The sequence below is a fragment of the Dama dama genome, chromosome 24 (genome assembly GCF_033118175.1).
Source record: "Dama dama isolate Ldn47 chromosome 24, ASM3311817v1, whole genome shotgun sequence".
Lineage (NCBI taxonomy): Eukaryota > Metazoa > Chordata > Mammalia > Artiodactyla > Cervidae > Dama > Dama dama.
This window is the reverse complement of record NC_083704.1, coordinates 42,033,661-42,056,963: the sequence shown is the minus strand read 5'-3', so window position 1 is coordinate 42,056,963 and position 23,303 is coordinate 42,033,661. Positions and strand designations below refer to the sequence as shown.

The window sequence follows — 23,303 nt, the reverse complement described above, 5'->3', positions numbered from 1 at the left end:
TGAACCCATTGTAATGTCTGTGTGCTTTTGACAGAAAGAGAGTTTGATCCTGACATCCACTGTGGGGTCATCGATCTCGACACCAAGAAGCCCTGCACTCGGTCTTTGACGTGCAAGGTAGGGAGTGGGCCCCGGGGAGAGCCCAGTGCTCCAGGAAGCCGGGGGGGGGGGGCCAGGGCTGCACAGCGCTGCTCCCCAGGTCTCTCTCGCTCACAGGGCCTCTGTCCTGATGATTTTCCTGGATTTTTAAGGGAGGTGTTGACTCTGTTTTGATGGAGAACACTTCAAATTCAGAAAACATGGGACCTGTTGTTATAAACAGCTGTTCCAAACTGCCCCTAGTGAGCACTGTTGTTTCCAGGAGGACAGTGTTTTTTCCTAATTAATCTGTTATCTTCAATGCCTTTAATTTGAGAGGCTTCCCTTTACTGTGTTTTGAAGTCTACTGACATAGGGTACATCCAGAAATTTCCTTTTCTTGTATGGATAGTCCTTAAAATGTTTATGTGATTCTTAAAATGTTTGTGTAATATCTGGTTCTTAATTTTACAGCTATTAAAAAATCTGTGACTTTGAGATAGTGTTATTTTTTTGGTTTTAAAAAACCTAAGTCACATGTTAAAAAAAAAAAAAAACCTAGGTCACATGTAATCGTATATCTGTGTACACACACACACACACACACACACGTATGTATATCTGTGTGGGTATACATATATATCAGTTTGTTCAGTTGCTCAGTCATATCCAACTCTTTGTGACCCCATGGACTGCAGCTCACCAGGCTTCCCTGTCCATCACCACATCCCTCCTGGAACTTGCTCAAACTCACGTCCATTGAGTCAGTGATGCCATCCAATCATCTCATCCTCTGTCGTCCCCTTCTCCCGCCTTCAGTCTTTCCCAGCATCAAGTTCTTTTCCAGTGAGTCAGTTTTTCACATCAGGTGGCCAAAGTATTGAGGTTTCAGCTTCAACATCAGTCCTTCCAGTAAATATTCAGGACTGATTTCCTTTATGATGGACTGGTTGGATCTCTTTGCAGTCCAAGGGACTCTCAAGAGTCTTCTCCAGCACCACAGTTCAGAAGCATCAATCACACACACTACAAAAATGTAAAGATTCCCCCTTTCTGCCCTGAGTTGTCCTTAGAAAACTTAGCCAGTGTGCTAATGAGAAGGTGGTGTATTTACTATAAAATTAGTATGGATGTGGGAGTGGCTTCAGTAGACCCTTTATGTGAATGAGCATATATGCTTATGTCTCCAGCTACCCTGAAGATGGGTTCAAAAAGTATTCAGAATCATTGTCTTGAAGTAATTTTAAAGCCGTTGTTTGGAGAAGGTTAGAAATTATAAAAGTTAGTGGTGTTCACTACAAATTAACAAAGTTTTTGATGTATTATACATTATATTTTGATGTATAAATTTTACCAAAGATTATGTTTGAATAAAAATATTCAGGTTCCACTTCATTCACTAAACAGTGGAAGAATATTAAGATCTTCAGAAATGAGAAATGCTATTTCTAGATAGTTCTTATTAATATTTAATTTTAATGTGTGGGTTTTATCTTGCAACAAGGTACTGAATATTTTGAAGAAATTGGTTGGTCAAGAGCACCTTTAAATATCTAATTTTTAAAGAATTATGGATCCTTTTCTCTGAGGAAAACATACATACACATGCATGTTCTGAATTTTGCATTTTATCACAGAGGTCATTCCACTTCAAATTCACCTTTGACTCTCCCAGTTAAAAATTCCTCAGGACAAATTGCTTTGCTTTCTGTAATATTAATTGAACACTTCGAGTGGTGTGTTGTTGACCGTAGCCATTTGAGCTCTGTTACACTCGCGTCCCATTCAACGTGAGCGAGTGCCTCAGCCCTGCTCCACGATGTATCACACTTGCCAACCTCTCTCCGCTCTCTCCCTGCCTAGCTGACTGTCAGCCACATAGATTTCTCAGTGTTGTGGTAACTGTGGTTAGTGAAGAAGGCTTACTTTACCCAGGATGCTCTTCTTTAATTATCTATGAGGCATGCTGATGAACCAAAAGCTTTACCAACTCCAATTCTGCAAGGGATTTGACCAGTCTTCTTCCTGAACCTTCAGTGGCTTTATGTGGATCCTGCCTTCTTCTCCCATCTTTTTGAGTTGTGCTTGCCCTTCATGTGTACTGTTAAGGGGTCTTGACCATCTAGCAGGGTGCCAAGCCTATCTTTGCATTAGTATATATCTTCACCCAGGCGGGGCATGAGTTCAGCATAGAACTGGCAGAAGATACAGCATGGCAACTGGCCTGTCCTTGCACAGACGCCTGTACTTTGCTCTCGCGGCCTGTTTGCCAGTGCTTCTCCCTTTCCCTTCCTCTCGAGCTGTGGGGCTAAACACACTTGACCGCCCCAGCTCAGTGTCCCCCATGCTGCTGGCCAGGTCTCTGTTAGGCTGAGGACAGCTGACGGCCATCTGCCGCTATCCATTCCTGTCATTCTGGGGTCTGCCTGCCACCCTCACTATCCCCTCCTCACTTCCTCATCTGTCCAGTGTTCTGTTCTGTGTCCTTGCACTTCAGTCCAGGTAGACTTGGGCTCCTTTCCGTGTAGAAACATTTACTGCACACACGTGTGGGCACAGACCTCCCTCTGGGCCTCAGAGGATACAGGCTTGAACAGAATCAAGGCCTGGCTCCTACCCTTAGTGGTAAAAGTTACCTGTGATGGGTAATAAAAAAGAGGCCAGGCTAGTCACAGTCTTCACTAGGGGAACTGAGTCGGGGAGGCTTCTTCACCTTAGGACTACTAGGCTGAACTTCTTGGGGTTTGTCTGGGCAGAAAGGGGTGGAAGAGACAGCAGAGACAGTGGGTGTGAAGACTGTGGGAGGAGGGCAGAGCAAACAGCTTAGGGTCCACAGGACAGCCTGGAGGTGGGCAGGAGATGGAGGTGTGGGGAGCAGGGAGCACAGGTGTTAGGGCAAGCCGGGCCCCGGGCCGCCTTACAGTGGGTCCTTATCTGTGGGCTTCACACAGTTCCCACAGAGTTCTGATGGGCAGCGTCAGAACTGTTGTAATCAGACGGTTCTTCAGAGCCCAGTGGAAATGCTGTTTACTCTTCAAACCAAGCTTGGGAAACATCCATCATCTCTGCCTACTTTCTTCACTCAGTCTTGCCATGCTGGGCACCAGGGACACTCAGAGAGGAGGAGCGGCTTCTCCATCATCTGTCTGGAGACACGGGCAGGTGACCAGTGATACCGTACATTCGTTTGTTCATTCAGCGTGTTTTGGAGGACCATCATTTGTATATGCCTTTTGTTTGAGGCATTGATGGTGTGCCAGGTGCTGTCCTAGGTGTTTGTATAGCACTGAGCAAGACAGAGGTTCTTGGCTTCATTTGGGTTACTTACAGATATATTACATATTAAAGAAAAACAAAAAAAAAAAATTTTTTTAAGCCCTACTCATGTTTCTAACTATCTGTGCCAGGTTACATTTGAGCAGACATAGTTGCGGTGTGACTGATAAGGACTAGGTTATGTTACTGAATTGCAAAAGGGAAGAAGAAGTCTAACTCCCCTAAAATCCTTTACACTGTAGCAGACATGTGAGCCTGCAGAGCAGTGCATTTGTGTAACGTGTGGGTAATGAGCACATGGGAACGAGCCTTTGTAGTACTGCTGTGACATGGATGAGGCAAGGACTTGAACTCACTCATACTTGGGAGGTGTTATTTGGGCTGCTGTGGTTAGTGGCACCTTGGTTTTGTTTTTTGTTTTTTTTAATACCAACAGGGGTCCTGACAGTAAGGAGTGGTCAGGTTTACTTGACCTTTCTTCTTCTCAAGAGTAATTCCAAATTTCTAAAGATGTGACCATTTTTGATTCTGAGATTACACCTTGTCTCCAATTCCAAAAATGCTGTCTGTCCCATTTTCTTGATTTCAGCAGAGAGTGCCTGTTCATGGGGTTTCACACTGCTGTGCATCTTTTCCTATTCACAGTCTGTCTTCTCTTGGCTTCACACTGTTTAATTCCCACATCTCCCTCTGCTGCATCAGCCCCTGTTTCTAGGGTGTCTTGAGCCACTTCCTCTCTCCTTATGGCATTGTCACTGGAATAAAGAAGCAATTGTATTTAATTTTTGCTTTCTGGCAGTTACTGAAAGAAGACTTTCTGATACATGTTTTGTGGGATGTATCATCCCATAAAATGGAAGTATTTCTTCCCTTTTAATACTGAAAACTCTTAAGTGGCCCAAAGAGAGACTTTCTAGTGGAGTTGGTGACAGTCCTGACCAATGAATTCCTCCAGTGACACAGAACTTAAGGACCTGTCACCTGTTTGTATCAGGTTTGACAGTCTCACTGTTTGCCTCTTGGTTACATACCAGGCAGCATGGTTGATGTTTTTTCCTTTCTTCTGGTGGAATTGACATCACCAGATTCTTATACATTTGGAGCCTGGAATATCTGCTTCTAGCTTTAAAAAAAAAAAAAAAATTCATGCTCTTAAGGTTTTTCCCTTATCAAATGCTAAGCAGCCTTTGATTATGCTAACGGTCTAGATTGCTTTTTTATTGGTATTGGTGTTCTTTGATATATGACATAAAAAATTATTACTGACGTTCCTCCATTTCTGTTTGTTTTGTTGTTGTTTCTGGTGTGTAGACACATTCCTTAACCCAGCGGAGGGCTGTCCAGGGTAGAAGAAAACGATTCGACGTGTTGTTAGCCGAGCACAAAAACAAAACCAGGGAAAAGGAATCGATTCGCCATCCGGACTCTCAGCAACCAGCGCAGCCTCTCAGGGACCCACATCCCACCCCTCCTAGAACGTCACAGGAGCCACACCAAAACTCTCACGGAGTGATTCCCTCCGAATCAAAGCCTTTCATAGCTAGTAAACCTAAACCTCACACCCCCAGTCTTCCAAGGTAAGCCGCGTCCTGCAGCTCTCTCCCTCCTCAGAGAACAGACATGCAGCCTGTAGAGTCCTGGCGTGTCGTGCTGTCAAGGACAGGCATCAGGCTCGTTGCAAGAAGAGGGCGTGTTTTCTAATTGGGTTTTATTTTTAGAGGAAAAAAAAACTGTTCATCAGTGAGTTTCAACCAGGGCTCTTCATAGCCAAACACAAGCATCAGAGTAAAGCTGGAGCTGCCTGCTCGACATGCCTGTCTCCTGACCCGCAGAGCAGGGCTGAAGCCCGGGTCCTGCCTGCAGTAGCAAGGGGGACATCTCACATGGCTTTGGCACCAATTTCCCATTCATTTGTCTTGCTTCTTGCAAAATACAGCAGAAGGGATTCTTGCTAGGGATAGGCATTCAGCCTGAGTTTTTATAGCATCCGTTTACATGTATCTTCATTCATTCATCTGGGACTCTGGCCGGAGTGCACATTAGGCTTTGGAGCGGTGCAGTGAGCAGCATGTCAGAACTTAGCCACATCCCTCAGACACGGTGATGGTGGGCTGAGATGTGCATGTGTGTGCTTGTATATTTAACCAAGTTCAAGTAAAGGACTTTGTATCCAGAGAGAAGGGAGAAACCCACAGATAAGGAGGGTCTTGTGTCTCGACCATCAGTAGTGAGGCCTTCTGCTTAGGAATGTGCAGACCCTTGGCTGCTGTTGCTTAATTAACCTTTTCCCCTCACATGTCCGATTCTTGAAATGGTCACATGAGGGGTGGAAGTGCCTCCCTGGGGAAACCTGAGTGTGTGCCTGAGCCTGTCCCCGTGTGAGCCCCTTGGTTCTGAATGGCACAGTGGAGGAGTGTTCCGAGCAGGTGCCCCAGAAGGTGCCCAGGGCCAGGCCGCGGATCCTTAGCAAGTCCTTTCTTTGGCCACCTTTTCATTAAAGTGTTACCACCTGAAACAAAGTGGGCTTAACTCTAGAAACACCAGGCCTTTCTGTTGGAAAAGCACACTGCTGTCCATGAGTCATACATTCCAGATTACCCACATCAACTCACCTTTTATCACCTCCTGTCCCTGTTAAGTTATTTTAGAGCACATTACCTGTAATTTCATTGATCTCCTTAGTAACCCAATTCCAAGTAGAATTTGAAGGGGAATCAAAGAAAGAATTCTCTTAAGTTCCACATACATCTCTCTTTTTTGGGGGAGAATAGGACCAGGTGGGAAGGAGAATGATTGTAAGTGACTTTGATTAGACCTGGCAGAAAGCTCCATTTGACATCGTGCGGTGCAGGAGAGAGAGACCCCTTCGCTCCAGGCACCCCGGATCTGCTTCTGTGTCCCCAAGGGCTAGTGGTGGCGCCCAGAGCTCCCCTGGTGGTTTTGGATACATGGTTGTATCTGAGTCGAGGCGGCTGATTCCCAGACATGTGGTGTGATCTGATCAGTGCTGCACTTTCTGCTCACCAAGGCCTCCAGGCTGCCCTGCTCAGCAAGGTGGGAGTGCCCCCATTGACCCTCCTCCAGTCCATGAGTCTCCACACCCTCCCCTGCCTGCCACTGAGCCAGCTTCTCGGTTATCCAGTGAGGAGGGAGAAGGCGATGACAAAGAAGAGTCTGTTGAAAAACTGGACTGTCATTATTCAGGTCATCATCCTCAGCCAGCATCTGTAAGTTCCACACCCGCCCCGGTGCCGACCCTCCCCACGCAGCAGGGACAGGGCAGTGCAGGGGGGCGCGCCGGGGACCGCAGCATGCCCTCGTCCATGCGGGTCGCCCCGAGGCGGCATGCTCTCTGGCGGGCGCATCTGCTGCTGCTCCCAGTCTCTCATGACGCGCAGGGCTAGGCATTGTCACGTTCATGCTTCACAGCCCGCGGTCCTCAGTCAGTGCTGTCTGTCCCGGCCGCTCCTTCCCGGGCCGTGCGCCCTCAGAGTCTGCGAGCCCAAGCGTGTGCTTTCTCTCTTTACAGTTTTGCACATTCGGGAGCCGGCAGATTGGAAGAGGCTATTACGTGTTTGACTCCAGGTGGAACCGGCTTCGCTGCGCCCTCAACCTCATGGTGGAGAAGCATCTGAACGCGCAGCTCTGGAAGTGAGTGCCCGTCCACCACCTGTGGGGCAGGTGGGGCCTTGGGGCTGCATCCTCTTCATTTCTTACGGGGCTGATTTAAGGAAGGTCATCATCTCTGATGAACACAAGGGCTTGAACAGCCCTGGAAGAAGGACCTTCATCATTCATCCATTCACTCCTGCAGCAGATGTGTCTCGTTCTCGGCACTGGGGTTTTAGGCTGAGGGGCTCCCAGATGGACGGAGCTCAGGTTCTAGGTCGGGGAGAAACGTGAAAGCCAGTCAGCAGAAAACAGACATCATAGCTTGTCGTAAGGGAGAATAACAGAAAAGCTCATAATCTGTATCTCTTATTGAGATTACTATAGGCCAGACACTGTAGCAAATACAGTTTTCACAGCTCCAGGCCAGAGGGCTTCATGGAGAACCTGTGTGAAGGGGCCCTTGAGCTGAGATGAGTGGTTGAGAGAGAGCAGTCGTGGGACGGGCGAGGAGGAGTGGATTCCATGCAAGGAGAACCGTACACGTGAAGCTCTTAAGTCAGAAAAGAACAGGGCTTCTTTGAGAACGAGCAAGGAGTCTCTTGGAACAAGAGGAGACCCGAGGTTAGGATGACGCTGACTGAGAGCCCTGGGGAGAAGGGTCTCAGGTGAAGGAGCTGTGCGCTCTGGCTTTCAGCTGAAAGTAAGGTGATCGTGTTGTGTGGCCTTACCCATGCTCCTGTTTCCCCAATGTGGTTTTAAGTTGAAGAGGAGTTCCGTGGCCCAAAAAGTTTATTAACCCAGTCTTTCTGAAAGGAAAGTTTTTGTTACTGCAGAACTTCTCAGAGCCTTTAGTGAGTGCTGTCCATGTAACTCTGAAAACATAAGATGATAGCATGTATAATGTGGACTGCCTCTCAGTCTCTTGTGACCCGAGAACCTCTTTTAGGGGAGCATTTGGGAGACTAGTGTTGGGTAGAACCTACTTTGGAAAGCATTGAACTTTGTTAAAGGGGGCATTCCAGCAATACATAGTCATCCCAAATCCTCCCTCTGGGCATCATTTACCCCTAGTGCCTCCCTGAGTAGACTCTGCAAGTACATATATTTGCCTCTCTGCTTGTGTTTCCTGTTACCGTCAGAGGAAGTTATCAGACCTTGGATAGTCCGTGATCCAGAGGACCGTCTGTATGGTCATTAGTAGGGCTTGCATTTGTTCATAGTGAAGACCAGCCCCATGGCAGTGTTACTTTGCTTTATTTCATATTTGTTCCTAGTTCTTACTGGATAAGAGCTCTAATGAAGTAACAGTGTTCTGACCCAGAGACAGACTTGGGCAGTGGTTTGTTGGGATTTTTTTTTTTTTTTGGTGTGGGGGTGGGTGGTAGCCTCAGATCAGACAACTTTAAGATGAGGAGAATCTCAGTTTCTTACCTGGTGGGACCTGAAGAGCTCACTGAGATTATGATCTGTTGGTTTAACGTACTCATCAGGGTTATAGATCTGTGGGTTTAACATACTCGTCAGGGTTTGGAAGGGTCCTGGGGATTTCTGTCCCCATCACACTGATGTGTGGTTTACAGCCAGGGTTTGGGTGAAAGACTTTCAGTTGGTTCTTGGAGGCTCCTGTGGAGAGACATCTTTGCACTGTGATGTCTGAAGTAGCAGGGTCCTCCGGCTGACCGCTGTTTCGCCTTTGCTGTGTCGCAGTCTGCCTGCCTTATCAGTCACTTGCTCCCAGTGAGGAGGAAACTTTCTTTCCATTACCATGACCTTTGAGGTTTTAAAAAATCAGTTCAGCAGAGACAGACGGGCTGCTGTGAGGAGCTGGCATACAGGCCTGGGGTGGATAGGAGCTTGGAGAGAGTTGCCAGGCCAGATGCTTGAGGGAATAAGTGCTCTTGACATGGGAGTGAGGGGGGTTGGCGCAGGCAGCCCCTAGGATTTGCCAGGAGCGGCTCAGCACTTCTCTGCAGAGGAGAACTCCTCTTGAGGTGGCATCTTTGAGGCACTCAAGGAACCTCTTGATGCGGTCTGGGTCCCATCCCCTGGCACGGTTGAAAATCTTCCCTCCTGCGAGGAGCCCTGCCAGCCCTGACCTGAGCCCCTCTTGCTTCAGTTACTGCGGTTAACCTGGGGGTACGTGGAGCGGGTGTGAGCCTGGCAGTAGCTCAGTCATCCGCAGTGTGGAATCTCTGGACAGCAGGTGAGGGTAGACTGGCTCTTGCTCTAGCTCCTGCTCTGACTCAGACCTGTGTGTTCTGTCTGCTGTCTGCGTGCTGTTATCAGGGAGCACTGAGGACAGGCTGGATGGCTATCAGGTTTTAATGTGAATTTTCCTTTTTTTTAATTTTTAAGATCAGCTAAAAAAGGAAAAATGGATACAAAGAGGCACATAGTAAAAAGTTTTACTTGCCCTGATCCCCATGCTCCTGTTTTCCACCCACCTCTCACAGTTTTATTAGTTGCTTGTATGTCTTTGGGTTTATTCATGCAACATAGGTCAATGTGACTGCCTATTCTTTTTTTTTTTTTTTTTTGGTCTCTTCTTTATGCAAAAGGTAGGAAATGACTTGAAAGAGCTTTTTAATGAGAAACTAGTAATGTCATCCAGAGAGTTCACATCCCTGTCCCTATGGAAGCTTTTCCTTTTCCCCAGGTTTGGTTCCAGCAGCCTGGCCTTGAGGCTCCGTCCTCCTAAGCCACCTGGTGGCCATGAGACGCCACTGCATCCAGGGAGCAGGGACCCCTGCACTGAGTTTCAGTCAGGGCTTCTCACAGGTGCCAGTGCCCTGGGGGTCTTGCTGAGATACACAGTCTGATGAAGGAGGTCTAGGGTGGGGTCCAGGGACTCAGCATTTCCAGTAAGCCTCTCCTGTAATGTCAGTGCTTTTTCTTCGTGAGTAACATAGGGATAGAAGCACAGCTTCTCAATGAACCTCAGCATCTGGAGAGATCTAGAAGTTACTAGTGCCTGGACCCCACCCCTGTGATCCTGGTGTGGCCTGAACGCCACGGGTGATTGTGACGTGCAGCCACGTTGGGAAGCACAGACTTAGAGTAGGAGCCACACTCTTGCTGGGGGAGGGCTTTAAAGGCTGGTGTGAACACTTGCAGTTGTTTAATTCCTTTCATGAATAGCTATAGTTCTTCTCAAAAAGCATCAAGAGAGATTTGGCAGCTATCTAAGCCAACTCTCTCACTTGAAGGTTGAGGAGCACTGCTGGTAGTTGGATCAGCCAGAGCTGCCCCGTGAAGTTTGGGTCAGGGCAGTCTTGGCAGTTGACTTCCCGTCAGGCCATTTGCTGTTTTGCTATCTGAGTGTACTTATGCTATAAGGTTTTTTGATATTTTGGTTCTGTCAGATTTTAAAAGTCATAGCTAAAATAAAAGTGGGGAGCGTCCCTCGTTTGACTGTTTGAATAGATACCCAGATAGTATTATCAGAATCCATTGTTGGAACACTGACCAGAAATCCCCTGAGATTTGGGGGCTTCCCAGCTATTCAGGCAGTATCTGGGACCTGTCAGTTGTTACTAACTAGCTGTGTCCTTCCTTTTTCCCTGATTGTTCATGAGTTCTCTTAATGGTTTGAATGCCTTTGTGTTCTAGGCCCTGTGCTGGATGGACAGTAGTAAATCAGCTGTGAATTGCTCCATCTGCAGAGACACTGGACAGTGATTCTCAGTCACACCTTTTAAAACTACCAGAGCCTTCCCAAGTCTAGGAATGGGGCAGGGTGGGAACTACGCAAGTTAGGAAGGCCTGATTTCCTCAGAAGGTGATGATGGGCCAAAACGGAAGGATGAGCAGAAGCTGGGGTGACAGTGTCTTAGGCAGAAGATACATGAGGTCTAGTGTCATGACCTGGTTTAGGAACTGAAGGAAGATCAGTAGCCAGAATTGGGGCGCTTGGGGTGCTGGATGGAAGGGTGTGGTGTGAACCTGTAGCCCCAGCAACATGGCCTTATAGGCCAGTGTTCTCAGAGCACAGGAAAGCATGAAGAATTTGAAGGGGGCAAGTGACACTGCTTGTGGCTCGGCATCTGGGCGCGATCCCTCTGACCAAGGGGTCTGTCTGTTCAGTGCCAGAAGTGAAGGAGGTCTCCTTCTGAAAGTTGCACGAAGGGCCGTGGTAGACGCTGCTCACGCCCTCTTCTGTTTTGCAGGAAGATCCCGCCCGTTCCCAGTACCACATCGCCCGTGTCCACACGTGTTCCTCACCGGACAAACTCTGTGCCGCCATCACACTGTGGGGTTAGCTACCTGGCAGCAGCTACCGTGTCACCTGCCCCAGTCCCGCTCTCGTCCACCTGCATCTCCCCCAGCAGTAAGTCGGTCCCAGCTCACGGAACCACGCTGAACGCCCAGCCCGCCGCCTCCGGGGCCGTGGACCCTGTGAGCAGCATGCAGTCCAGACAAGTGTCTTCCTCCTCCTCCTCCCCCTCCACGCCCTCCGGCCTGTCCTCCGTCCCCTCCTCCCCCATGGCCCGGAAACCTCAGAAGCTGAAATCCAGCAAGTCTTTGCGGCCCAAGGAGTCTTCTGGTAACAGCACGAACTGTCACAACGCCAGTAGCAGTGCCGGCGGCGGCTCAGGAAAGAAACGCAAAAACAGCTCCCCACTGTTGGTTCCCTCATCCGCCTCCTCGTCGTCCTCGTCCTCTTCTTCTCATTCCATGGAGTCTTTTAGGAAAAACTGTGTGGCTCACTCTGGACCTCCCCACCCCGCAGCAGTAGCCTCTGCCCCGGGCATCAGCCTCAACTGCGTGGCCAGCCGAGCGAACTCAGTGGGTGGCCGGCACGAGCAGCCAGGGTGCCGGGGCGCCCCCAGCGGGAGCCCCTGCGAGTCCATCAAGAGGATGAGCGTGATGGTCAACAGCGGCGATTCCACACTCTCCCTCGGCCCCTTCGTGCACCAGGCCGGCGGCGAGCTTCCCGTCAACTCCCACGGCGCCTACCCGCACTCACACACTCCTCTGGACAAACTCCTAGGAAAGAAAAGAAAGTGCTCACCCGGCTCGAGCGGTGTCAACAGCAGCGGCGGCAGCGGCAAGCCCACCAAGGTGGCCAAACTGCCGGCCGTGAACAACGTCCACGCAAAACACACGGGCCCCAGCCCGGGGGCACCAGGGCTGACGAACAGTTCCCTCCTCCATCAGGTAGGACAGGGCCTGGGGGCCCCGTGGGGAGGCTCGTGGCCTCTCCCTTGAGATGGTTGATCAACTCAGAGATCTGTGCGGTCGGTTTGGTGGGTTTGCCTAAAAGCAAGTGTCCGGCTTCACGGTGTCTTTTAAGAAGGGCCAAGTTGAAGGCCAGATGAAGGTCACACGGGCGCCTCTCTGCCAGACTGTCTCTCTGATGACTCGGAAGATGCTCTTGGCTGAGGAGGCCACACCAAGTGCATTTCCGCAGCTGGGGCGGTGGACACCGTCCTGCGTGACGGTGGGGCCCTCCCTGTCCTGGAGTGCGGTCCTCTTGTACGTTTTTCTGAAGAAAGCTGGGCGAAAATCAAGCTGATATGGAAAGGGATGATTTAAATTTGAAAAAGGCTGTTCATATTTTTCCCTTCAAAGAATTTCAGGTTTTCTTGTTAATTCCCTCCCTCTGTGTTCTCCCTGTTTTCCGAGGAGGCAGGGAAACAGAATTTAACTGTGGCAGAGCAGAAGACTAACATCTCGTTGACGTTAACAGATTGAGAAGAAACCTGCATGTGACCCGTTTCTAGAAAAGGGCTTGTCGGGCATCGGATTCATTACTGACCGTGGTTTCTCTGGCTGTGTCTTGTCTTCCCCACTCCTCCTCCGGCTGCTGTTTGCTCCTGTGGCCAGTTCCTCCACCTTCCTCTTTCTCCTGTCCAGCTCCTCTCATCTTGTCATTTCATTCAGCAGGGTACTTTCTGTCTTTGCTTACAAGCGGGAATTTCAGCAGTATCAGCCTCAGAGCTCTGCTTTAAAATGTGAGGCTCTTTTTGTTTTGCTTTGTTTTCCCTTCCTCGTCTTCAAAACTGAACATAAATGTCAGACTAGAACTTGTCCAGAAAATACCAAGAAGTTTCTTCATGAGACAGAAGTTTCCCTCCAGTATATGTGTGAATGAAAACTCAGCACCAGAGGTGTGGGAAAAATAATGACGCGTGAATTTTCAGTAGCAGCCGCTTCAATTCTTCTCTTTGAGCCACAAATACATAAGTGCTATTTGTGTGTCATTTGGGCCTTTGAACAGGATTCCTGGACAAGTGAAAACTTCTTGATTTGTAGTATAACAATAAGCATAAAAATACACTGCAAACACTGTAAGAATCCATCCCTTAGTAACACCCTTCTGAGCGTAGTTTCCCGATTCATGTGAACCCCAGGAGGGAAGCCCCACTGCGCGCACCCCTGTCTCGGAGCAGGCCGTCTTCACACGGAAGCTGCTGCAGACCTGACCGCCCTGGTGTCGGGGCAAGGTGGGGACTGGGCGGGTGCAGCCGAGGGTGACGATCTGTGGAGAGCTGGGGAATGGGCACCTCATCTGCACAGAGCAGCGACTCCCAGAAACTTGCTCTAATTTCAGAGAGAAACTGCGCATCTGAACCTTCATGAGAAATTTCACCATTTTCCAAAGCTCTAGTTTTTTGTTTTTTTTTTATCATTTTGTCTTGACACATTTGTCAGCTAAGTTTGGCTCAGGAGCTACCAGTTTGCCACCTCTCATTTCCACCATCTGAGGAGGACTACATCCCCCTTGGACAAACAGCCTATGTTTGGGTTCTTTTCCTTAACGGCAGTTTCATGTCATGTTTGTATTTGAGAAAGGTTTTCTCTGTGCAGTGGAATACATTCTGTTACGCTACACAAATTCGGGGGATGTGGGGTGTGGTTCATGGCTATAGATCACAGGATGGATCAACTGCCCAAAAAAGTATTGCATATTTTTACATCCCTGATCATTTAGCTGCAAGAGGGAACCAGTAGCTTTCTTCAGACTATCAAAGGGACCCATGCCTCCAAAATGCTGTACAGAAGTCTGCTCTTAGACCAGTAGGAACCTGAGCTCACTCTTCTCCATGGAGCAGATTTTAGAGCCGAGATAACTGGACTGGTTTGAGTCCCTTCAACAACAGAATCGGAGACCTGCTGGGGAGCCTGGGAGATATTGCTGAGTGCCCGCCTAGCCCCTGTGTCAACTTGCGGGCTCTGCCACCAAGGACTTGCGGGCTCTGCCACCACGGACCTAAAAATAGCTCAGTGCAGGCCAGCGAAGGCCAGAGTTCCCTCTGCCTGCCTCCCCTCCGCCTTGGGTGTGAGCTTTCACACCTGTGTGCTGGCCCATTTGACCTTGTTCACGTCTCAGTTGACAACCTGGAAAAGCCTCAAGGAAGCAGCATCCGTAAATAGAACCAAAAGGCAGACATGTGAGCCTTTTCTCTAAGCTAGAAACCCAGGCTGCATCTCTTCTGGACTGTTTTCTCAGAGCCAGTCTCTTAGAAGGATTGTGCCCAAGGTCGTTGGAGACTGTTGAAAGCTAAAACCAAGTTCTCTAGCTGCCTGCTCCTGGCACGGCCTGGGCAGAGGAGACATGAGCGGTGCGTGGCCTTGGGAGTACCTTGTTTAGAATCAAGGCAGGGCTGGGACAGCCGCTTTCTTACCTTTCGATGTCTCTCCACCCACCTCTTTTTTGAAAGCCAAAGGCCCGTCCCTGACAGCTGGAAATAGCACGGGGAGGAATAATGTGGACACTTTTGACGACAAGTTACACCTTCACTCAGCACTCTGGATTCCACGACACCTTTGAGTCTGTTTTCCCAGCCTCCTGTGGGCCACGAGGGTGGAAATCTGCCGGGCCGTTGTTCTAACGAGGATGCCCCTGAAGCTTGACTCACTGCCCCTGTAGCAGTGAGTGCTTGTTAAAGGACACTGGATCAAGTCCAGCCACCAAGTTGCTTTTATCAGTGTTAGAGTGGTCTGGACAACTTGCTGCCATCTGTGAGAAGTTCCTGTCTCGTTGTTGAACCTGCAATATATCACCAAGCCGCTCTTGGAGGAGGTTGGCTGGTGCAAGTGTCTTGGCAAGAGTGTGACTGTGGTCTTTTCTCCCTCCCTCCTTCTCCCTGCCTAGGTCTTCCCTCACTCTGGCATCTGTAGGTCCCAGGTCCCTCTCCAGCCGTCAGATACCGTAACTGGAGAGACCTCTGGGGGCAAGCAGAGCTGCACCCCGAGCAGCCCCCTGGAGAAGGGGGTCTGTGGCTAGGTGTTTACACATCAGGGGCCCGGAATGGAGTGTGGACGTTAGTGTGAGGCGCCGTGATAAAAGAGTCTGTGTTTTCGCCCAGCCTTTTGCAAGTAATTTGGGATCAGAAGCCGTCAGAAGTTTTTCATATACGAACTGGTTTAAAAGCCGTTGATGGCCAGAGAGCAAGGATACACCAGTTTAGAGGCTTACTTTTCATGGTACAAGAGCAATTCTGTGTGAATTTAAAAAAAAAAAAAAATGCAGACAATTTTGATAATGGAAAGTCAAATTTTGGTGGGAGGGGGCAGATAAAAATCACTGTGGGGGGGAAGTTTTCCATGATTTCTAAAGAGATTGATTTTTTTTTAAACCTTTGTTTTCATGTTAAACAATGTGATTAGGCCAGTTGTCCTGCCCAGGCTCCTGTTTTTAAAAATTGCCTTTGTAACGTGAAGTAACTGGGATGCAGCAGAATCTGTCATTCACCAAGTCACTGGAATACTTAAATGTTTCCAAAGCACTCTGTGCATTACCCCCAACCTCTTTGGATACTGTCCTGGGACTAAGTGTAAATTTCTGCTTGGAGCACTCCCAATGTGTGTATCTGCACACCGCATCCTGCCACTGCACACGTTTCTCTGGATGCCACTGAGGTGGGCAGCAGGCACCCAGGGAGGGGTGCAGGTGACGGTACCACTGCCCGTGTGGAGGTGGTGGGGTGCTCCTTGACATACCTCCTTTCTTAGGATTAATGCCTGTGATCTTCCTGAGGGTTTCAGAGACCACCCCCCACCCCCCACCCCCCACTCCCACCCACCCAGAATGTTTTTTCTAGTACTTAACCCCCAGAGAAAGAGTTTAATAGGTTAAGGCATTTCTGCCTGAGAAGGTGCCATTGAATTTGAGGGGATGAGCTGGAGCTTTTCCATAGTTGATTCCACCGGCAGCTCCTGAAAGGAGAACCAGGCAATTTCGCTTAGAGGAACACAGGAAGTTGCCAACCACAGGGTAAATTTCCCAAGGCTCCGATCATGGCCCCGGGTAGAGCCAGGACAGAGCCAGTCAGTGCATCTGTTTTCCTTACAATTCTTGGGTTATAAACTTCAGATTCAGGGAATTTTCAGTCAACAACAGGTAGAATGAATAAATACTTGGTTACCAGCCTAATAATGTGAATCGCTACAGAATTATTATGTAAGATAACAAAGTTTATGGAGATACTTTAGCTATAAATTGATGTAAAATATTGATTCTTTTTTTTTAAAGGAAGGGGAGAACAGTAACTTGTTCAGTTATTATGCAATCAATTAGTAAATGTTTTTAAAATGATACTGTAGGAGAGCTTGTGAGAAGACTGCACAGATGGGCCCATTTGGTGTAGTTAGCAGAGGTCGGTCTGGTTTTTCATCCCAGGAGAGAGAGAGAGAAGGAGGTAAGAGGAAATCAGAATGTACCTAGCTGATTCCTCAGTGACAAGTGCAATGGGGGATGGGTAGAATTTATTTTCAGAGCCAAGGGGACTTGATGGTTATAAATAAAGTTGCTTTTAGTGATGGAATTGTAGACAGATCATGTTGTTCCAGAAGATGTGAATAGGACCCATGATAGAAAGTTGACTCAGAATAATGTAGATATTTAGTTAAGCGAGTCTTGATCCTTTGATTTCTTAGATTGAGGTTTTAATTTCATTATTGTCTCCCGGTAGTACACAGAGCATCGGGATTAGGAAATTAGCCATTTTGGACTCAGACCTATTCTAAACAGTGCTATTAAATTTTAGACTGTTGTTCAAATATTTTTATTTTCTCCTACAGCTACTTTTTACTATAATGAACAAGTAAGACCATTTAAAACACGGGAGTACAAGTATTTTTTTGAACTAAATTAACTTGCAGAAACCAAATTTGCAGTGGTTGGGTTGTTTCTAGACAGACTTTGGTATCAATTTAAAACCAAGAAAATTTTTATATTCTTTCCAATAGAATTTCGTGACAACTCCTGCAGTTTTCTTAACCTACAAAAAAAGAAAAAGTGCTGCAATGATGAACAAAGAATTATACAAAAACCTACTTTTGTATCTTTATTTTGGAATTTCTTGTTCTATTATAAATATGGAAGTATCCCTATTTGAGAAGACATATTTTGTTAAAAATGAATTGTACATATTTAAATATGTATTTTTGCACAGGTCTTTTTTTCTGATATCCTGTTTTGGTACAATTGAGATCATCTAGTATTTATTTATTAATTAATAAAAGTAAATACCTTTTTATAATTTGAAGTGGTTCACTGCCAAGCCAATAGTTCTAGGACCTGCTTCCTTTACCATGTAAGGGACGCCTCTGTTCTGTGAAAGTCTTTTGTCCCTTTCAGTGTCTCGGGAGTGGATTCACGCAGATGAAGTGGGCATTGCTTCTCCCTAGTTGCTTGACTTCCCTATAGACTACATGTAACAGGTGACATACTGCTTTTCTTTCGTTACGTGTGAGAGTGAGTGTGCGCGCGCCCCGAGCACACGCGTGTTAGTATGTGAGTGGTTAAAACTAATGGGAAAAACACAAAACTGAAAGTGCCTGAACCTAGTTTTAAGCTTAGACAGATTCTTTAAAAAGACTTGAATGTTCAGTTGAACTTTTTTGGAGTTTGCTTTTTCCACCTAAATATTGTTACTTAAATTTTAGGGGAGGAGTTGAAAACCACCAAATGCTGGTAATTTTATAAGGTATTTTAAAATCAAGACCTTTTGGTTCACAGGAATTCAACTGGTGATGAATTGCCCAGTGGCACCAAGGGTTACAAATCTTCTGTCAGCCAGCAACTTACACAGCGTGTCCGTTTTGTTATTCACTCGTGAAATGCAGAGTTTAAAATAGAATATTTAAAATATTTTGTATTCCAAAAATATAATACAGAGTACCTCTGAGAACATTGAAAAAAATGTTTAATTTGAAAAAAATGTAACTTATAAAGGCAGCTGTCTTCCTGCAAGAGTTCTGTTGCCAAGGAATTTCTTAATGTCTCTCATTCTGTCCTGCGGTGGGGGGAAAAGTTGGGCTTTGGAAAAATGATTGTTAAAAGTTTCATTATGTTTAGCAGAAAAATAACCATTTTTACATTCTGTGTAAAGCCTTTTACATCTTTGGATCATTTAAATGAGCACTACATCCTGTCAGTGTGAGTGTAGGGCCTTGAAAGCATTTTGCCGGTTTCTTTTTTTTTTCCCTTTGAGCTTGGTTATAAAAGCAATCTCCTGTTTAAAATGTGTGAATAGTTTGATCATTTGTACACATAATCAAGAGCATCTCAGCTGGACTTTTTGTTGGCTGCTGTATAGAACATGAACAAATGTCAAGGGATAGAAGATTACTTTGGATATTTAAAAGAGAAGAAATATATAGTCTATTTGTTTTGTAACAAGTTCTGTAAATAAAATAATTTATACTATTTATAAGAAAAGTTGTGCTTTGCTTTATGAGAAATTAGTTTGTGGAACAAACATGTTAACGGGCAATAAAACTAGGATTTCTCAATAAATAAGGTTGGCTGCATGAAATATTTTACATGTTTCTGCCTCGTTGTGATCCTGAACCTCTTCCAATCTAGTCTGACTCTTCTTCATTTTTAACATCAGACACCCTTGTAAAGCCCCTTCCTTCAGCTTCCCTTCCATGCAAGCTACAAACTTTAAGGGCTTAAGATGTTTCCCTTCTTGGGCACAAAACTTCATCTTGGGTAAATTAATAACTGGGTAAACAGTGAACACAACTGTATTCTTGCCCTGTAGGTTTGTCAGCAGAAGGGAATCGATAGGTTGAGAAATGCATTCTATTTGCATTATTTGATGGCATGTGGTCAGTTTTGATTACAGGTAAGTCTGTGTGTGTATTTAATTTTTATTTTATATTGGAGTATAGTTGGTTAACAATGTTGTGTTTGTTTCAGGTGTATAGCAAAGTGATTGAGTTATATGTATACAGGTATCCTTTTTCAAATTCTTTTCCCATTTAGGTTATTACAGAATATTGAGAAGAGAGGTAAGTTTTAGTGGGTCTGGTTTCTTTCTTTTTTTCTTTTTTTTAAATTTTTTTTTTTTTTTTTTTTTTTAACATACCTCCCTCTCTGGCGATATAAGTGTATTAGTGTTAGGCACAGTATAATCTTTCATCTGAAGAAATTTGGCCATTTTTACCATTTGCAAACCATTCTTACAAATTCCAAATTATTTTTGTTGCTTAAAAGACTAAGGGAAGCAGTGGATTTGTGGACTGGAATAAAGGTGAGTAACTACAGGAAGGAGTCAGGTTGGCTTCAGTCCTCACTGCCCTGCTCCATAGACTTACATTCTATCCTTAGATCAGCTGACTATTCAAACTCAGTCTTAATACATTCTCTATAGATAACTCCTTTCACTTGGATGTCCCCCTTAAACGTTCGATCACTCATCCTCTCATGCTTTTCTCACTTCTATTCTCTTGCGGGTAACCTGGCCGGGGACAGCAGAAGATTATCCCAGTTCACCCAGCGGGGGATTGGCAGTTCTGGATCTTGACCTGAGGGAATCGACTGGCAGAAGGGCAGGTGAGACCATTCTAGGCGGAGGGAGCAAAGAGGGGCCACACAGGTGTGAAGACACGGACTGGAGGAAGCTGGCTGAGAGGGAGGGGGGCCGACAGGGCTGGAGACGATGGCACCAGATTGTTGGGGACCTTGCGCGTCAGGGGTCGTTCATCCTTTGGAGCGTGCAGTTTAACCAGGTGTCAGTGTCAGAGCCCAGAGATTTTCACACCCAGCCCTAGCACATTGTAGTTGCCAAAGGTAAAAGCCATTCACATCTGTACTGGCAACTGTGGAAAATCAAAGAAGCACTTAAACCTCTTTCCCTTTTTCTCACATTTTTGCTCTTGCCTAAACTCTGTCTTTAGCCTTTACTCCCCACCCGTCAAGTCCTCCTCATAAACCTCTGCCTTAAATCAGACCTCAGGGCCTCCGCCTTCTGGCTCCACTGTGTGCTCTCTCAATCCTCTCTCTCTCTCATAAGAAACACTTGCTCCTGTTGCGAGTGGGACTTACTAAATGAGTCTAGTATGTATACTTTAATCTCTACCACATAGGACCCTCCCAGGTCAGAATGGGCAGGTGAGGACAGAATGGACAGGTGAGAACCTTGGGACAAAAATAATTGATAAAGCTGTTGTAGTGATCCAGGTAACAGCTATTAAGTTCTAAACTAAGACAGTGACCATGTGGATAAAGTGGAAACTTATTCCAGAGATCTTTTAAAGGTAAAACTAACAGATTTTGAGGTCTCATATGGGGAAAAGGGAGGCTAAGGTAATTTAGATTTCTGGCTTGGCCAGGTTGGTTGAGCCTTAAGTGGAATACATGCTGTGGTGATAGAGAAGAAAAACACTGCAATAAATTTGAGTTGCCTGTGTAATACCCAGTGGCTATATATGTACAGTCTGGAGCTTAAGAGACAGATTTGAGCATAAAATAGAATTGGAGGGTTGCCTTTCACTAGGAGTGGATGAGTTCACCTAGGAGAAATAGGTAGCAATCTGACTTGTCATTAGTTAAAATAATGCTCATCAAGTTGGAGGCCTGATGCCCCAGATGTGGTGAGCACTTGCATCCCTTCTCTCTCTCAAATCCTCTAACAGGACATGTATTTCAGTGCCACTACTCCTACTGATGAGCAGCTTCTTAAAAGCTGAGTGTCTCTGTCCCACAGTGCCAGCCTTTGAATTCAGGTCTGTCAGATCAGCAGTTCTTAATCTTTTTTTTTTTTCTTTCTATAGATTCTTAGGATCACATGAAAGAAATCATAGCTTGTCTCTGACAGAGGCATGAGCACCCCACCTTCTATGTTCTTTTTCTAAGATTTCACAAACCTAAAGCCCATGTTCCATGGCCAGAGAGAGAAGACAGCCCAAAATGAAACCCTGGAAAAGAGAATGTTTTGGTGAAGACAAACAGAGTCTGTACCAGAGACATCAGGGAAGTCAGAGAAGGATGCAGTTGAGTTGGTTTAATTAGAAGTTTAGACAGTTATCTTATTTATCAACCCTATCCACCCACTTAGGTGGTGGTGGTGTTTTTTTTTTTTTTTTTTTCCCCTTCTGCTGCTTTCTCCAAGATAACTGGAATCAATTGAGATGAAAAGTTAGACCCTGGCCTAGGCAGGGAGACTGCCAAAGAATTAAAAATATGAGTGTGGCCAAGGGATGGCCTTATCCGGGTATTCAAGGAAGAACAGGAGCTGCCATGTAAGTCCATGCAGGCCCCCTAAAGATGTTGTATTTGCACTTTCCCTCTTGTTATATCTTATGATCCTCCTTCCAGGTAACTTATCTATGATCAGACCAGTTAAGTGATTCGTTCAGAGTTATGGAGTACAGTCCATGTTCAGTTTTATTTGGCCAGTAGAGAAGAAGGGCTCTCTGTGTCCAAGACAGATCCAGAATTAGCACAGTGACACATGACTAGGTCAGGAAACAAAGGAATAGGATAGTAGGGTCCCAGTGGCAGTCCAGGTTTCATTTTCAAAAGCAGGGCTGTTCAGAGGTGTTTGTGATTCCTGGGTCCTGAGTGAGACCCTGACAGTGGATAGAAGTGGCGTGGAAGGAAATAGCACTGGAGTGAAGGCTTGGGAAGTGAGCTGTCACTGTACAGGTTGTCTTTTCCAGAGTTAGAGTTGAAAGGGAGTCAGAGCCAGCTGCTCAGGTTTGGAGTGAACGGGACATGGTGGCTTAGAGTTCTCAGGGTGGTGAGCACAGTGAGTGCTGGGTAGTGGGTGGCTTCACCAAGAAGGCATTTTGAATAAGGGTGGAGACTTAATGGCCAGCAGAGAAGCAAGGCATCATCTTAGCCCCAAGTTCCTGAGGTGTAGATGAAAGAAGAGCCTCTAAGCCAGAGGATTTCAAGAAAAGTAAGAGTCCTCAAAACCTAGTATAGAGTTTTGCCAGTACCCACCTGACCTGCCTCTTGAGAAACCTGTATGCAGGTCAGGAAGCAACAGTTAGAACTGGACATGGAACAACAGACTGGTTCCAAATAGGAAAAGGAGTACGTCAAGGCTGTATATTGTCACCCTTCTTATTTAACTTATATGCAGAGTACATCATGAGAAACGCTGGGCTGGAAGAAGCACAAACTGGAATCAAGATTGCCGGGAGAAATACCAATAACCTCAGATATGCAGATGACACCACCCTTATGGCAGAAAGTGAAGATGAAAGTGAAAGAGGAGAGTGAAAAAGTTGGCTTAAAGCTCAACATTCAGAAATCTAAGATCATGGCATCCAGTCCCATCATTTCATGGCAAATAGATGGGGAAACAGTGTCAGACTTTATTTTTCTGGGCTCCAAAATCACTGCAGATGGTGATTGCAGCCATGAAATTAAAAGACGCTTTCTCCTTGGAAGGAAAGTTATGACCAACCTAGACAGCATATTAAAAAGCAGAGACATTACTTTGCCAACAAAGGTCTGTCTAGTCTAAGGCTATGGTTTTTCCAGTAGTCATGTATGGATGTGAGAGTTGGACTGTGAAGAAAGCTGAGTGCCGAAAAATTGATGCTTTTGAACTGTGGTGTTGGAGAAGACTCTTGAGAGTCCCTTGGACTGCAAGGAGATCCAACCAGTCCATCCTAAAGGAGATCCGTCCTGGGTGTTCATTGGAAGGACGGATGCTGAAGCTGAAAGTCCAATACTTTGGCCACCTGATGCGAAGAGCTGACTCATTTGAAAAGATCCTGATGCTGGGAAAGATTGAGGGCAGGAGGAGAAGGGGATGGCAAAAGATGAGATGGTTGGATGGCATCACCGACTCGATGGACATGGGTTTGGGTGGACTCTGGGAGTTGGTGATGGACAGGGAGGCCTGGCGTGCTGTGGTTCACGGAGTTGCAAAGAGTCGACATGACTGAGCAACTGAACTGAACTGAGTCCTCAAAAACCTAGTACAGAGTTTTACCAGTACTAATAATCCCACTGATTGCAGAGACTCTTTGGAAAAGCAGATCTCTGGTAACTTCCTAAAGAGAGGGTTGATACAGTTGTCAGGGCGCCACCTATTGGTAGTGATGACTACATGATCCCTTCCCCAAGGCACTGTCAGGATTTA

At 46.4% G+C, this 23,303-nt stretch overlaps 1 protein-coding gene across 5 annotated transcripts in view; it reads left to right on the top strand.

Annotated features, from left to right (window-relative positions):
* The window catches only part of ATXN7 (ataxin 7), a 132,001-nt gene extending 113,268 nt beyond the window's left edge, over positions 1-18,733 (top strand). For all 5 annotated transcript variants that reach the window (XM_061128150.1, XM_061128152.1, XM_061128151.1 and 2 more), the window contains 5 exons: positions 35-117; positions 4,666-4,931; positions 6,383-6,581; positions 6,884-7,005; positions 11,133-18,733. In XM_061128150.1, the coding sequence (XP_060984133.1) occupies positions 35-117; positions 4,666-4,931; positions 6,383-6,581; positions 6,884-7,005; positions 11,133-12,174 (1,712 nt within the window). In that variant the 3' untranslated portion in view covers positions 12,175-18,733. The remainder of the gene's footprint in view (positions 1-34; positions 118-4,665; positions 4,932-6,382; positions 6,582-6,883; positions 7,006-11,132) is intronic.
* Positions 18,734-23,303: the final 4,570 nt, after the last annotated feature.